Consider the following 16,150-nt stretch of genomic DNA (forward strand, 5'->3'; position numbering starts at 1 on the left):
ACAGCACCGTACCACTGCGCAATTGTCAGTTAAAGCGACTCAGTGCCGTATCGCAAATAATGGCCTGGTTATTAAGGGGGGAAATCTTCCAGTCCTTAAGTGGTTAACTGCTGGATCCCTTCCACAAGCGATGGGAGGGGATGGCCCCTCCCGCCCCTTGCAGGTAATTCTCGGGCTTACCGTAGTTAACTGATGTGACCGAGAATCTGATGGTGCGGCTGAAATAATTATATCGGTGAGGCTGGGTCGTTACAGAGGTGAAAACAGACCAGATCGGCCCTGATCGCCTCTATGGCCTTGGAGGACCATAGCGACGTAATGATGCCACTTCTGCTCTAGGGAGGAAATAAACATTTTTCTTTAAAAGCAAAAGATCATTTTATTTGTTTTATTTTTTTTGGTTTTAAAGGTAAAGTAGAGGTTTGGAGTCTTTTTGACCCCACATCTCTCCATAAAGAATGGTGGTCTGCTGTGCCTATCCTGGGTAGAATGGTGGTCTGCCCTCCCTGTCCCGGGTAGAATGGTGGTCTGCTCTCCCTGTCCCGGGTAGAATGGTGGTCTGCTCTCCCTGTCCCGGGTAGAATGGTGGTCTGCTCTCCTTGTCCCAGGTAGAATGGTGGTCTGCTCTCCTTGTCCCAGGTAGAATGGTGGTCTGCTCTCCCTGTCCCAAGTAGAATGGTGGTCTGCTGTGCCTGTCCCGGGTAGAATGGTGGTCTGCTGTGCCTGTCCCGGGTAGAATGGCGGTCTTCTGTGCCTGTCCCGGTAGAATGGTGGTCTGCCCTCCCTGTCCTGGGTAGAATGGTGGACTGCTCTCCTTGTCCCGGGTAGAATGGTGGTCTTCTCTCCCTGTCCTGGGTAGAATGGTGGTCTGCTCTCCCTGTCCCGGGTAGAATGGTGGTCTGCTGTGCCTGTCCCGGGTAGAATGGTGGTCTGCTCTCCCTGTCCCGGGTAGAATGGTGGTCTGCTCTCCCTGTCCCGGGTAGAATGGTGGTCTTCTGTGCCTGTCCCGGGTAGAATGGTGGTCTGCCCTCCCTGTCCCGGGTAGAATGGTGGTCTGCCCTCCCTGTCCCGGGTAGAATGGTTGTCTGCCCTCCCTGTCCCGGGTAGAATGGTGGTCTGCCCTCTCTGTCCCGGGTAGAATGGTGGTCTGCTCTCCCTGTTCCGGGTAGAATGGTGGTCTGCTCTCCCTGTCCCGGTAGAATGGTGGTCTGCTCTCCCTGTCCCGGGTAGAATGGTGGTCTGCTCTCCCTGTCCTGGGTAGAATGGTGGTCTGCTGTGCCTGTCCCGGGTAGAATGGTGGTCTGCTGTGCCTGTCCCGGGTAGAATGGTGGTCTGCTCTCCCTGTCCCGGGTAGAATGGTGGTCTGCTCTCCCTGTCCCGGGTAGAATGGTGGTCTGCTGTGCCTGTCCCGGGTAGAATGGTGGTCTGCTCTCCCTGTCCTGGGTAGAATGGTGGTCTGCTCTCCCAGTCCCGGGTAGAATGGTGGTCTGCTCTCCCTGTCCTGGGTAGAATGGTGGTCTGCCCTCTCTGTCCCGGGTAGAATTGTGGTCTGCTCTCCCTGTCCCGGGTAGAATGGCGGTCTTCTGTGCCTGTCCCGGGTAGAATGGTGGTCTGCTCTCCCTGTCCCGGGTAGAATGGCGGTCTGCTCTCCCTGTCCCGGGTAGATTGGTGGTCTGCTCTCCCTGTCCCGGGTAGAATGGTGGTCTGCTCTCCCTGTCCCGGGTAGAATGGCGGTCTGCTCTCTCTGTCCCGGGTAGAATGGTGGTCTGCTCTCCCTGTTCCGGGTAGATTGGTGGTCTGCTCTCTCTGTCCCGGGTAGATTGGTGGTCTGCTCTCCCTGTACCGGGTAGAATGGCGGTCTGCTCTCCCTGTCCTGGGTAGAATGGCGGTCTGCTCTCCCTGTCCTGGGTAGAATGGTGGTCTGCTCTCCCTGTCCCGGGTAGATTGGTGGTCTGCTCTCTCTGTCCCGGGTAGATTGGTGGTCTGCTCTCCCTGTACCGGGTAGAATGGCGGTCTGCCCTCCCTGTCCCGGGTAGAATGGTGGTCTGCTCTCCCTGTCCCGGGTAGAATGGTGGTCTGCTCTCCCTGTCCCGGGTAGAATGGTGGTCTGCTCTCTCTGTCCCGGGTAGAATGGCGGTCTGCTCTCTCTGTCCCGGGTAGAATGGTGGTCTGCTCTCCCTGTCCCGGGTAGAATGGCGGTCTTCTGTGCCTGTCCCGGGTAGAATGGTGGTCTGCTCTCCCTGTCCCGGGTAGAATGGCGGTCTGCTCTCCCTGTCCCGGGTAGATTGGTGGTCTGCTCTCCCTGTCCCGGGTAGAATGGTGGTCTGCTCTCCCTGTCCCGGGTAGAATGGCGGTCTGCTCTCTCTGTCCCGGGTAGAATGGCGGTCTGCTCTCCCTGTCCTGGGTAGAATGGCGGTCTGCTCTCCCTGTCCTGGGTAGAATGGTGGTCTGCTCTCCCTGTCCCGGGTAGATTGGTGGTCTGCTCTCTCTGTCCCGGGTAGATTGGTGGTCTGCTCTCCCTGTACCGGGTAGAATGGCGGTCTTCCCTCCCTGTCCCGGGTAGAATGGTGGTCTGCTCTCCCTGTCCCGGGTAGAATGGTGGTCTGCTCTCCCTGTCCCGGGTAGAATGGTGGTCTGCTCTCTCTGTCCCGGGTAGAATGGTGGTCTTCTCTCCCTGTCCCGGGTAGAATGGTGGTCTGCTCTCCCTGTCCCGGGTAGAATGGTGGTCTGCTCTCTCTGTCCCGGGTAGAATGGCGGTCTGCTCTCTCTGTCCCGGGTAGAATGGTGGTCTGCTCTCCCTGTCCCGGGTAGAATGGTGGTCTGCTCTCCCTGTCCCGGGTAGAATGGTGGTCTGCTCTCCCTGTCCCGGGTAGAATGGTGGTCTGCTCTCCCTGTCCCGGGTAGAATGGCGGTCTTCTGTGCCTGTCCCGGGTAGAATGGTGGTCTGCTCTCCCTGTCCCGGGTAGAATGGCGGTCTGCTCTCCCTGTCCCGGGTAGATTGGTGGTCTGCTCTCCCTGTCCCGGGTAGAATGGTGGTCTGCTCTCCCTGTCCCGGGTAGAATGGCGGTCTGCTCTCTCTGTCCCGGGTAGAATGGTGGTCTGCTCTCCCTGTTCCGGGTAGATTGGTGGTCTGCTCTCTCTGTCCCGGGTAGAATGGCGGTCTGCTCTCCCTGTCCTGGGTAGAATGGCGGTCTGCTCTCCCTGTCCTGGGTAGAATGGTGGTCTGCTCTCCCTGTCCCGGGTAGATTGGTGGTCTGCTCTCTCTGTCCCGGGTAGATTGGTGGTCTGCCCTCCCTGTCCCGGGTAGAATGGTGGTCTGCTCTCCCTGTCCCGGGTAGAATGGTGGTCTGCTATCCCTGTCCCGGGTAGAATGGTGGTCTGCTCTCTCTGTCCCGGGTAGAATGGCGGTCTGCTCTCTCTGTCCCGGGTAGAATGGTGGTCTGCTATCCCTGTCCCGGGTGGAATGGTGGTCTGCTCTCCCTGTCCCGGGTAGAATGGTGGTCTGCTCTCTCTGTCCCGGGTAGAATGGTGGTCTTCTCTCCCTGTCCCGGGTAGAATGGTGGTCTGCTCTCCCTGTCCCGGGTAGAATGGCGGTCTGCTCTCTCTGTCCCGGGTAGAATGGCGGTCTGCTCTCTCTGTCCCGGGTAGATTGGTGGTCTGCTCTCTCTGTCCCGGGTAGATTGGTGGTCTGCCCTCCCTGTCCCGGGTAGAATGGTGGTCTGCTCTCCCTGTCCCGGGTAGAATGGTGGTCTGCTATCCCTGTCCCGGGTAGAATGGTGGTCTGCTCTCTCTGTCCCGGGTAGAATGGCGGTCTGCTCTCTCTGTCCCGGGTAGAATGGTGGTCTGCTCTCCCTGTCCCGGGTAGAATGGTGGTCTGCTCTCCCTGTCCCGGGTAGAATGGTGGTCTGCTCTCTCTGTCCCGGGTAGAATGGTGGTCTGCTCTCCCTGTCCCGGGTAGAATGTTGGTCTGCTCTCTCTGTCCCGGGTAGAATGGTGGTCGGCTCTCCCTGTCCCGGAGGTGGTGGAGTTCCCCTTTAGTGTTCCTCTCCCCGGACCTCCATCACCTGCACATAGGTGCTCCAGTCCGCAGAGACTTGTTGCTGGCACCGCCCAGGGGAGTTTAGCTCATTGGCTGGACGGATTTCTCGGGTACGCCCCGTGGAAGGTGGAGCGGTGGATTGGTTGGAAGGTGGCAGGGTTCGCGCATCTCTTTAGGCATGCCGAGCGGTGACAGCGATCCCCGGCGTGTGTGTGATCCCTCCGCCCGGAGCGCCGACCTGTGACCCGGGAGAGCCCATGGTGTCCGGAGCTCTGACAGGCGGTGCACGGCGAGGAGCGGAGCCGAGCCCGGAGACCCGCAGGAGGGGAACATGGAGCGCAAACTTTCCGGGAGCAGCGGGGACACGTCCCCTTCTTCATCCGGATCACAGACCTTGTCCGAGGGGGACAGCAAGACGTCCGATGGGGGGAGCAGCACGGACTGTCACTCGGAGGAGGGCGCTGCCTGTACCCGGGGAGAGGACGGGGGACGGCGGTGTGGAGAGGAGCGGGACGAGGAGGATGAGGAGGTGAGACTCATCCATACACACCTGAGGGACCCCCCCAACACACACACCTGAGGGACCCCCCCCCATCCCACACACCTGAGGGACCCCCCCCCCATCCCACACACCTGAGGGACCCCCCCCCATCCCACACACCTGAGGGACTCCCCCCCCCATCCCACACACCTGAGGGACCCCCCCATCCCACACACCTGAGGGACCCCCCCCATCCCACACACCTGAGGGACCCCCCCCCATCCCACACACCTGAGGGACCCCCCCCCCATCCCACACACCTGAGGGACCCCCCCCCATCCCACACACCTGAGGGACCCCCCCCCCCATCCCACACACCTGAGGGACCCCCCCCCCCCATCCCACACACCTGAGGGACCCCCCCCCCATCCCACACACCTGAGGGACCCCCCCCCCCCATCCCACACACCTGAGGGACCCCCCCCCCCCCATCCCACACACCTGAGGGACCCCCCCCCCCCATCCCACACACCTGAGGGACCCCCCCCCCATCCCACACACCTGAGGGACCCCCCCCCCCCCATCCCACACACCTGAGGGACCCCCCCCCCCCATCCCACACACCTGAGGGACCCCCCCCCCCCATCCCACACACCTGAGGGACCCCCCCCCCCCATCCCACACACCTGAGGGACCCCCCCCCCCCCATCCCACACACCTGAGGGACCCCCCCCCCCATCCCACACACCTGAGGGACCCCCCCCCCATCCCACACACCTGAGGGACCCCCCCACACACCCCACACACCTGAGGGACCCACCCCACACACCTGAGGGACCCCCCACCCCACACACCTGAGGGACCCCCCCATCCCCCCGACACACACCTGGTGGTCAAATCCTCCCCCGTCCCGACACACCTGGGGGGGACCCTCTTTCTCCAATCACACCTGGGTCCCCCCAAAATCACACCTGGGTCAACTCCCATTCAAAACTGATCTTTTATGTGGGTGCAGACTACTTAAGCACTTCCTCGAGCGTTCCACTGGCAATAGCTGAAGGAGTCTCGCCTCTCCTGCTGCAATGTAGGGAGTCATTTTTCTTGCAGCAGTCTCGGGAGGTTGCAAAAATGTTTGAATCCTGGCTCTGCATGGAGTTTGCATGTTCTTCTGTGCTTGTGTGAGTTTCCTCCTAACACTCTAAAGATACTAAATCTAAGTCGGCCCTAGAAGGTGTGTGACTGTGGGATAGGACCCGTAGAGTGTAAGCTCCTTGAGGGGGGACTGATGGGAATTGTATATCCGCCTCCTCCCAGAGTCAATTTAACTTGGTTTTTCCCAGGCACATGATCACTGTGATTGGCTGTTCCAGAGGTCACATGATCGGGAGCGCCATTAAAGCTCACCCTCTTTTCTGCCGCACATATGTGTTCCATTGGTGACAAGCGCTTAACCCTTTACCATAGCTCAATTTATGGGATTCATCGCCCAGGAGGCGGCATGGCGTCTATATTATGTGACTGGTCACATGATCAGGAGCTGGTCCCGCTGGCTCCCAATCAGAAGCTTCCACTGACAGCTGTCAGTAAGCACGGTCTTGGCTAACAACCTCCTACCGCTGTGGACACATGCAGTGGCTGGGCTGCCGTTGCATATAGTATGTTATCAAAAGTATTGGGATGCCTGCCTACACACACACGATTGGCATCCTAGTCTTAGTCTGTAGGGTTCAATATTGAGTTGGCCCACCCTTTGCAGCTATAACAGCTTAAACTCTCCAGGGGCCATCCCCCAAACTGTGCCCACAAATTTGAGTATGAAATTGTCCAATGTCTTGGTATGCTGGCGCTTTGAGTTCTCCTCTTCACTGGAACTAAGGGGCCAAGCCCAACCCCCGAATACAACCCCCCCCCTCCACCAAATGATCTAAACCAGTGCACAAAGCAAGGTCCATAAAGACATGTAGGAGTGAGTTTGGGGTGGAGGAACTTGACTGGCCTGCACAGTCCTGACCGATAGAACACCTTTGGAATGTATTAGAGTGGAGACTGTGAGCCAGGCCTTCTCGTCCAACATCAGTGCCTGACCTCAAACGTGCTTCAGGAAGAATGAGAGTGTGTCTATAAGAACATTTGACCAAACTGTGGAGGCTGGTGCTCGATTTTTGGGTGGCAGGAGGCAAACAAACAAGCGAATATTAATTTGCTATTGTCACACAACTGGGGGGGCTCAGGGAGCAGTGGCTTGTGCCTAGAGCCCACACTTTTTTTTTTTTAAGCCAATTGGAGCCTCAGGCTTTAATCATGTGCTTCCATAAAGGGGGGGTGAAAAAAAAAAACCTTGAAATCAATGCATCTGGCACCCTGCATGTAGATTTGGGGGGGGGGGGGGGTCACCCTGTATGGACAGGCAGCCACTGCTCCTAACCCTTGTGCACAGCCTTCCTAGAAGTGTTGAGGCTGCAAAGGGCGGGCCAACTCAATCTTGAACCCTATGGACTAAGACACCATTAAAGTTAATGTAAAGGCAGGTGTCCCAATACTTTTGGTAATATAGTGTGTTTATAATACTTGGCCGACAAGAGGTTGTTAATAAATATGTTGAGGCAGCGCTAGGTGGGCTTTGCAGAGACCCCTCACCACCAGTGGGTAAGATGCATATAAGAAGCAGGTGGGTGATTTGATGATTATCAGGTGGACTGACCCTTTAAGTCACCTAGATTGCAGCCCACTGATCTATTCCGGCATTGTTGTTCTGGAGCTGTGCTGAGTGTGTGCCTGGCATTGCAATCCACACATGTCATGCATAGGACGCTTCATTCTCCTGATGCGATCGGTAATAAGCTCCTACAGCAGAACAAGGACTCTCCGCCACCGCCGCGCCATATGATCGTTTTCTTAAAACTCGCCCGCCATTAGAATTGCAGATTTTTTTTTTTTCCCCTTATCCAAGGATCTCCGTCCTATAATGTGGAATCCAAAATGAGGGAGTGGAATGCTGAGGCTCGCAGAACGTATGATAATTTCCCAGCCTGTCCTGACATCAGCAGCTCATTAGGCTCCAGCAGGTAACAAGTCTGATTTACAAGGCGATGAAGTTAATGTGCGTGTGTGCCGGTGTGCCGGGCTGTCTGCCCCATCGATATCCTTCCATAGGGGAGTTGTGGAGAGTTTTGGTGATTGTGATGTGCGCTGTGCTCCGGCGTCTTGTAAATGTCGGCTCTGGTGACCCCCAGGTGGGAAAGCGTTGTGTTGGCTGATTTTGATAAATGTCGTTGTCACACTGTGTAAATGTGCTGGCTGATGTAGTAATGGCTTCGCCTCTCCCTTCACAATCTCCAGTGCAATCTGTGACCTTTAGAAGCCAATTGTCGGAGGAACATGAATTCATCTGCAAAATATTTATTTATCGCTTCAATAAATGTCAATAGAAAAGTTTGATTTTTATTTTTTATTTTTTTTCTTAGTTAAGGAAGTTTGGAAATGAATAATATTGTTAGTAGTGTGTTCAGAAGGACATCTGAGCCGAGTGCGTGTCACCTGTGGATACATTGGCTCAATTTTCAAGAATTGAAGTGCTATTAAACCCAAAAACAAACTTTTAGGCTGGGTGCAGTACGGGACACCACGTAATTCGAATAGGACCCGTGACACATTCCTATTCAAATCGCATGCAATGTCTATGCAGTGCGAGTCCTCAAACTATCTCCTGATAGAACAGAGCCTTGGGGACAAGCTACACAAAGCTCAGTTTGGTGTGTATTGCTAGAGCTTTTTTTTTTTCTCAGCACATGGCCAATCGACACTGTTCAGACAGAGGGTCAGGAGTCCTGCAGCCTCATAGGACAGTCGGAGGAGAATGAAATGCCTCCTCCTCTTTTGAAGCCAATTGGAGCATCAGGCTTTAAACGTGTGCTTCCATAACTTGGGGGGGGGGGGGGGGAACAAGTTGAGATCAATGTGTCCGGCACCCTGCATGTAGATTGGGGGGGGGGGGGTGGGCGCACCCCGTATGGACGGGCCGCCACTGCTCCTAAACCTTGTGTACGGCCTTCCTAGAAGAGTTGAGGCTGCAAAGGGCAAGACAACTCAATATTGAACCCTATGGACTAAGACCCCATTAAAGTTAAGGCAGGTGTCCCAATACTTTTGGTAATATAGTGTATATAATACTTGGCCGCCGAGGTTGTTAATAAATATGTTGAGGCAGCGCTAGGTGGGCTTTGCTTTAACCAGACACTGATAGACGTCACAAGACTGCTATATACTGCTGATGAGAAAAGGTATTTGGTCGTTTTATGTTTAGTAACATGATTGTATTTCCATGTTCTGTGTACTCCCACCGCAAAGCACCTTGTCCTCGTGTTCAAGCCCCCAGATTCCCCCCCCCCCCCCATGTGGATGTGTAAGGGGTACACACATTGTACGCCCTTCTCATTCACTAGAAAGTGTCAAAAACAAAAAAAACTGACAGTTTTTTGAAGATACCTCAATACTGGCCACTTTCACCCCCTTCCTTCCTAGACCTATTTTCAGCTCTCTCAACACCTTAAATGACAATTGCGCAGTAATGCTACACTGAACCCAAATTACATTTTTATCGTTTTGTTCTCACAAATAGTTTTTCTTTTGGTGCTACTTATTCACCACTTGTTTTTTATTTTTTGCGATATAAGCAAAAAAGAGCGAAAATTTTTGAAGATTTTTTTTTTTTTTTTTTTTTTTTCTGTTTTAAATCTTATAAAATCGAATTTTGTTGTGAATTTATGCCAGAATGTATTCTGCTACATGTCTTTGTTTAAAAATAAAAAATCCTGATAAGTGTATAATACGCAGTACAGATTGACAATGATTCAAAACTCCCTGCAAAAGCAAGCCAGAAGCTTTTGAAGGAAAAGTAGAATATTCTGCAACCCAATTGAGCATGAATTTCACTTGCTGAAGGAAAAACTTAAGGCAGAAGGCAGCTGCAGTTAGAGCCTGGCAAGGCATCAGAAAGGAGGAGACCCAAGCTTTGGTAATGTCCATGGCTTCCAGACTTTAGGCAGTCATTGCCGGAACAGGAGAGAGGGGGAGGACACTGTGTATAAAAATGGATGCAGTTCCTAAAATTTGCACTTTCATATTTAATTTCAACCCCTTGAATTAAAGCTGAAAGTCTGCACTTCAAATTCATTTGGATTGTTTAGTTTTCATTTTATTCTGGTGGCATGCAGAGCCAAAAGTATACAAATTGTGCCTGTGTCCAAATGAGATAGAGATATGTCTCTGTCTCTCTGCAATGTCCACACTCCACAAGGCAGCATGCACCTCCTTGGAGTTGACCTCTAGTAATCCAGCACAATGTACAAAGTGGCAGAATTCCTGGAATTCCACCTTTTTGGAAAAATAGAAGTGCTCCCATATTGCAAAAAAACAAATTTGTTTTTAGTTTTTGTCTTTCTTGCATCTGGCAGAGTATGCTTTTGGTCTCATGCACACTGCAGCTTTAAAAAAGACACACTTTTACAAGGCATTCGAGCATTTGAGCTTTTACAAGGCATTCAAGCTTTTTATTTCAGAGCTTAAAGCATGTGTCCTATTTTTTATTTTTTTTTGTACTCCTTTTTTTTCACTTTTATTTTTTTTTTTTTTATGTGTGTATGTTTTCAAGCTTCTTTTGAGCTCTTTCATGGTCTTTTGCGTGTTTTTGGGCACTTGGGCATCCTTTCTGCTCGAAGGCTCATCTCAAAAACGTGAGTATGGTGGGGGGGTGGTTCTGCCTGTAAGAGCATATGGCTGAAAAAGCCATAGTGTGCATGGACACATTGACTAAAATAGAGGGGAGTTTCCAGGCAGAAAAAAATGGGAGCTCAAAAGAAACCCTCAAAAATCTGTAGGAGCAGTTTCTTTGAGATGCAGTGTGCATGAGCCCTTTGAACAGTTTAGTTGAAAGGTTTGGATAAGGTGGACAAGGCTAGATCCCCTGTCCTGGTTTGTCGTCTGCTGTGGTTAGGAAAAGTCTGATGTAGACCAATGGCCTAGAGGCCAGATGTGGCCATTTGCTTGCCTTTATCCTGCCCTTGGGCACTATTCCTCCAACTGACACCAACAATAAGGCACTATTTCTCCCACTGACACCAGTAATGGGACGTTATTCTTCCCTATGATGCCAATGATGGGGCATTATTCCTCCCCCCCCTAATACTAAATGTGGCAATGTTTACTCTCACTGAAGCCAAGAAAATTTCCAATTATGAATTATGATGGCCACAGTCCAGCCCCCCCCCCCCCCCCCCCTAAAGTCTGGAGAAAAATAACCTGGCCCTTTTTGTTTCCAAGGTTTGGAGACCCCTGATGAGATGGGTCTTCCTCACACCCGCACACTCTTTTTTCAAGCTAATTGGAGGAACAGGAAGGTAGTAATGCACCAATGATATTTTATGTGAAACTCCTGATTGGGATACTTGTTTTTAGGGCCGCTGATAGAAATCATGGGGCCCCGTACAGCCTACCTGACGGGGCCCCCTTCAGTTCCACGCTTGGCCCTGCCCCTGGTCCCTCCTTTAGCCCCACCCCTGGCCCCTCCCCAGACCTCGCCTTGAAAAAAAGTGCAGGCTTGTCTACAAGTGATATTTATTTTCTTGTGGTGGTATTTGGTCACCTCTGCGGTTTTTACTTTTAAAAAATAAATAAAATAAACTATTTTGAAAAAAAACAAAAAAAAAAAGTGTGTGTGTGTGTGTATATAGATGCTGCTGCAGTAGTATTAGTAGATCTCGAATCCACACACCTGGCCCCAGGAGTCACTTTTTCCCTGATTCTGCTGCTGCCTAGAGTGCCAGTGTCCATAAACTACTCCAGTCAGATGCCAGCTGCTTTTTTTTTTTTTTTTTTCTGCCACTGGCGGCCCCGCTCACTTCACTGCTTCAGAGCAGAGGGAGAGGAATCACTCTGTGGCACCAGGAAACGACATGCTGGCCGGGACTTGAGCCAGCATGAGGAGCGGGCGTGGAAGAGACATTCTTCCGTGCCCGAAATAGAAAAAATTGTCCCTCCCCCCTGTCGCCACCTGCAGATACTGAGCTCAAAAAAAAAAAAAAAAATCAAAAAGTAACCGGGGGGGAGAAGGGGAGGATGAAGCAGACAGACAATGTTTGGTCATGGTGGCTGGAGGATTTATTTTTATTTTTTCATATTAATTAGTTCTGTGGACAGGTTTCCCGGGCCCCCCCTGCTGGCCAGGCCCGGTACAACAGGGCCAGTTGTACTGGCCTATCAGCTGCCCTGCTTGTTTTTGGTCAAGTACCCAGAATTTGTAGAAGCTTATGAATCCGTATTAAAGCCAGCAACCGGCAAGGAGGTCTGCAGTGGAAACCTAGATTTCAGACGTGGGTAACCGGTGCTCACTGTAGTAGTAAATATTCCATCGACGTAAAGCAGAGGAAGTGCCGTCTCATGTTTTAAATGTAAATATTTATGTGATGGTGCACCCCCATTATGAATTCATTTACGTGTGTGTGTTTAATTTTTTAAAAAATTTCTGTAGTGCCTATTTGAGAATCTCAAACAGTTTGAGACATCCAACAAGTGGAAAAAGTTAAGCTGGGATTCAAGGGGGGCAGAAAAGGTGTTTTAGTGTATCTGATTTTATTTTTAGGGCACCAGCTTTGCATCAGTTATTCTCTTACGGTGAGGAAAAAGTTGGAGAACTGGACCGCCTTCCTTTTTTTAGCCTTGAACGTAGACATGCAGACGATAAGCGATGACTAAACATTTTCTTTCTTTCCTTTCTCTTTGTAAGAAATGCAAGTATAATGAGGAGTTTGTTTATTCCAAGTGTGGATTTATTTAATTTTCTGCATAGTCACCAATGTAAGTATGCACCAGGGGCAGCCCGTCCATTAAGAGTGCACAGGTGCTGCCCCTGGTGCTGCCCCTCCACTGTCCATCGCTGCCTCCCCTATCCATGCGTCCGACCCCTTTCAGGGCACTGGCACATGGCTCCCTATGTGGAGGGGCTGTTTTTTGAAGCACCGATTAGAGCCAGAGGCTCTAATAGGCTTCAATATAGGGTGGGCTCAAGTCAGAGTGCACTCCAAGCCCAACCAGGCTGTTGTAACACTGATCCTCCTCTTGGCCAATCGGGAAGTGTGTTTTGACACCGGTCACCCGATTGACTGAAAGGACGCCTAGGATAAGGGAAGGAGATGGAAGCTGCCATTGGGAAGCGGACACTCGGAGCCGAGTCACTGCATCATGCTGCCTGCCATTCGCCACGATGGGATAAGTGGCAGAAAAAGAGCGGTGGGTGCCGCTCGGGTGGGCTGTGTGTGTGCGCGCCCCCCCCCAAAAATAAAATAAATAAATAAAACGGGCTCCACTGGTATACACACTGCATACCTGTGGGATATACCTGGTGAAGCCGAGAACAGCTGCAGCATTCGTCAGTACTTCAGTTATGGCCGCTGTATTCTAGGGTTTGGTGCTAAGCAGCTGCCCTTCTGTGTAGTAACCAATGAGGGTCACTCGAATGGCACAGGCGCTATTCACGGAATGCCTTGCATTCATTGAGGAGAAAAATACAAGCTTTTCCCCGATTAGATGAGTGGGAGATGGTGACATCACTGCCTCGCCTTGAGCTGCAGTCAAGTGCCTAAGCTGACATGTCGTCAGCCTGTTGCTCGCAGGAGAAGGCATTTTTCCAGTCTATTCTCCTTCAGTGATCAGACCTAAATATTATTATTTTGTATCAAGTCACAAGGTTAGAGGATGCCACAGGGACTGATCCCTGCCAGACGTTTGTTACATTTTTCTACTTTGAATTTAAAAACAAAGTATGCCCAGTTAAATTTGTATTGCAGTCTGTGTCACCCATTGCATGTGGGATTAGGTTATATCCCCGTCTTTTTGAACATACATTTGCATATGCTCACATTCTTCCAGCTAGCATGTGCCAGGGCCTTACCCTGACTGTAGGGTTTCTTAATACATCTCTCTTCTAATTCCTGGATCTTTGATGTCACCCATAGACTTTATTGGCCCATCTATTGCCAGTGCTATCTCCTCTCCCCTGCAGCAGCTGCTCACTGACACAGGGGAGCTGGAGCTGCAGGATCACATAACTGGACGGGAACAGATTAACTACTTCAGCTCTGGAAGGTTTTACCCCCTTCATGACCAGGCCATTTTTTGCGATACGGCGCTGCTTTTCTTTGACTGGCAATTGCGCAATCATGCGACATTGTAACAAATAACAAAATTGTTCTGTCTTTTCCCCACAAATGGAGATTTCTTTTGGTGGTATTTGATCACCTCTGCGGTTTTTATTCTTTGCGCTATAAACAGAAAAAATACAGAGAATTTTGAAAAAGAGAACTATTTTTGACTTTCTGCTATAAAACTTATCCATTAAATGTAAAAAAAAAAAAAAAAAAAAAAAAATAATTTCTTCATCAATTCACCAATACATATTCTGCTGCATCATTTTTGGTAAAGAAAAAAAAAAAATCAGAATAAGCGTATGTTTGGTTTGTGCAAAAGTTATAATGTCTACAAACTATGGGATGTTTTTATTTATTAATTTTTACTAGTAATGGCGGCAATCAGCGACTTATTGCGGGACTGCGCCGGGCAAATCGGACACTAATTGACACTTTTTGGGGACCAGTGACACTAATACATTGATCAGTGGTAAACAAAAAAAAAATATGCACTGTCGCTGTACTAATGACATTGCCAGAGGAGGGGGTTAACATTGGGGGCGATCAAAGGGTTAAATGTATGCCTAGATTGAGCTTACTCACTGTGGGGGAGGCCCTTTTAACTAGGGGAAGGCAAAGATCTGTGTTCCTGCTTTGCAGAAACACAGGTTCAAAGCCTTCCCCGCTGACAGAACGACAATCTGCCTCGTTTACATAGGCAGACTGCTGTTCTGCTTGTGTCCCGAACGATCACTGGGCCCCAGCAGAAGTTGAGTCTGCTGGACCTGCTGACTTTACAGCGAGTTGCTCACACCTTGTGTGCGTCCCAGACCCAGAAGTGTCATATCACGTACTAGGTGATGGATAGATCTATATCTCTACCCCTCCACGTATTTGTACATTTTTATATTGTAAATATTTTATATTTGTATATATTTTCATGTGATGACACTTTGCTACAATATAAAGTAGTGAGTATACAGTTTGTAAAACTTTAAATTTGCTGTCTCCTCAAAATAACTCAACACACAGCCATTAATGTCTAAACCACTGGCAACTAAAGTGAGTACACCCCTAAGTGAAAATGCCCAAATTGGGCCCAAAGTGTCTTTTGTGTGTTTTTTTTTTTTTTTTTTTTTTTTTTTTTCTTCCCCCCCCCCAGCAGTTTCTTAACCCTCTTAACCTTCCTCAATAGGGTTTAGATCTCGAGACATGCTTGCCCAGTCCATCACCTTTACCCTCAGCTTCTAAGACGTCCACTGCCTTGCTAAAGAGCTGTGTTTGAGGTCGTCATGTTGGAATTCTGCCCTGCGGCCCAGTCTCCGAAGGGAGGGGATCATGCTCTGCTTTAGTATGTCACAGTACATGTTGGCATTCATGGTTTCCTCAATGAACTGTATCTCCTCAGTGTCGGCAGCACTCATGCAGCCCCAGACCATGACACTCCCACCACCATGCTTGACTGTAGGCAAGACATACTTGTCTTTGTACTCCTCACCTCGTGGCCACCACACACGCTTGACACAATCTGAACCAAATAAGTTTATCTTGGTCTCATCAGACAACAGGACATGGTTGCAGTAATCCATGTCGTTAGTCTGCTGGATATCAGCAAACTGTGGGCTTTCTTGTGCATCATCTTTAGAAGAGGTTCCTTCTGGGACGACAGCCATGCAGACCAAGTTGATGCAGTGTGCAGTATATGGTCTGAGAACTGGCAGGCCGACCCCCCTCTCCCCTTTAACCTCTACAGCAATGCTGGCAGCACTCATACATCAAATTCCCAAAGACAACCTTTGAATATGATGCTGAGCACGTGCACTCAACATCTTTGGTCAACCATTGTGAGGTCTGTTCTGAGTGGAACCTGTCCTGTTAAACTGCTGTATGGTCTTGGCCACCGTGCTGCAGCTCAGTTTCAGGGTCTTGGCAATCTTCTCATAGCCTAGGCCAGTGATGGCGAACCTTGGCACCCCAGATGGTTTGGAACTACATTTCTCATGATGCTCATGCACTCTGCAGTGTAGGTGAGCATTATGGGAAATGTAGTTCCAAAACATCTGGGGTGCCAAGGTTCGCCATCTTTATGTAGAGCAATCTTTTTTTTTTTTTTTTTTTTTTTTTCCAGATCCTTAGTTCTTGGTAATGAGGTACCATGTTGAACTTCCAGTGACCAGAATGAGAGAGTGAGAGCGATAACACCAAATTTAACACGCCTGCTCCCCATTCACACCTGAGACCTTGTAATACTAATGAGTCACATGACACCGGAGAGGGAAAATGGCTAATTGGGCCCAATTTGGACATTTTCACTTAGGGGTGTACTCACTTTTGTTGCCAGCAGTTTAGACATTAATGGCTGTGTGTTGAGTTATTTTGAGGGGACAGCAAATTTATACTGTTATACAAGCTGTACACTCACTACTTTACATTGTAGCAAAGTGTCATTTC

The 16,150-nt window shown here is 50.4% G+C and overlaps 1 protein-coding gene across 2 annotated transcripts in view; it reads left to right on the forward strand.

The window, feature by feature from the left end:
- Positions 1 to 4,181: 4,181 nt before the first annotated feature.
- MAST4 (microtubule associated serine/threonine kinase family member 4) overlaps positions 4,182 to 16,150 on the forward strand; it is an 831,319-nt gene continuing 819,350 nt past the window's right edge. Inside the window, exon 1 of one of the 2 annotated variants that reach the window (XM_077462654.1) lies at positions 4,182 to 4,568. In XM_077462654.1, coding sequence (XP_077318780.1) covers positions 4,371 to 4,568 — 198 coding nt within the window. In that variant the 5' untranslated portion in view covers positions 4,182 to 4,370. The remainder of the gene's footprint in view (positions 4,569 to 16,150) is intronic. The other variant, XM_077462655.1, reaches the window with a different exon arrangement.

The sequence above is a fragment of the Lithobates pipiens genome, unplaced genomic scaffold (assembly GCF_037356315.1).
Source record: "Lithobates pipiens isolate NorthernLeopardFrog02 unplaced genomic scaffold, aLitPip1_a1.2 Scaffold_3, whole genome shotgun sequence".
Taxonomy (NCBI): Eukaryota; Metazoa; Chordata; class Amphibia; order Anura; family Ranidae; genus Lithobates; species Lithobates pipiens.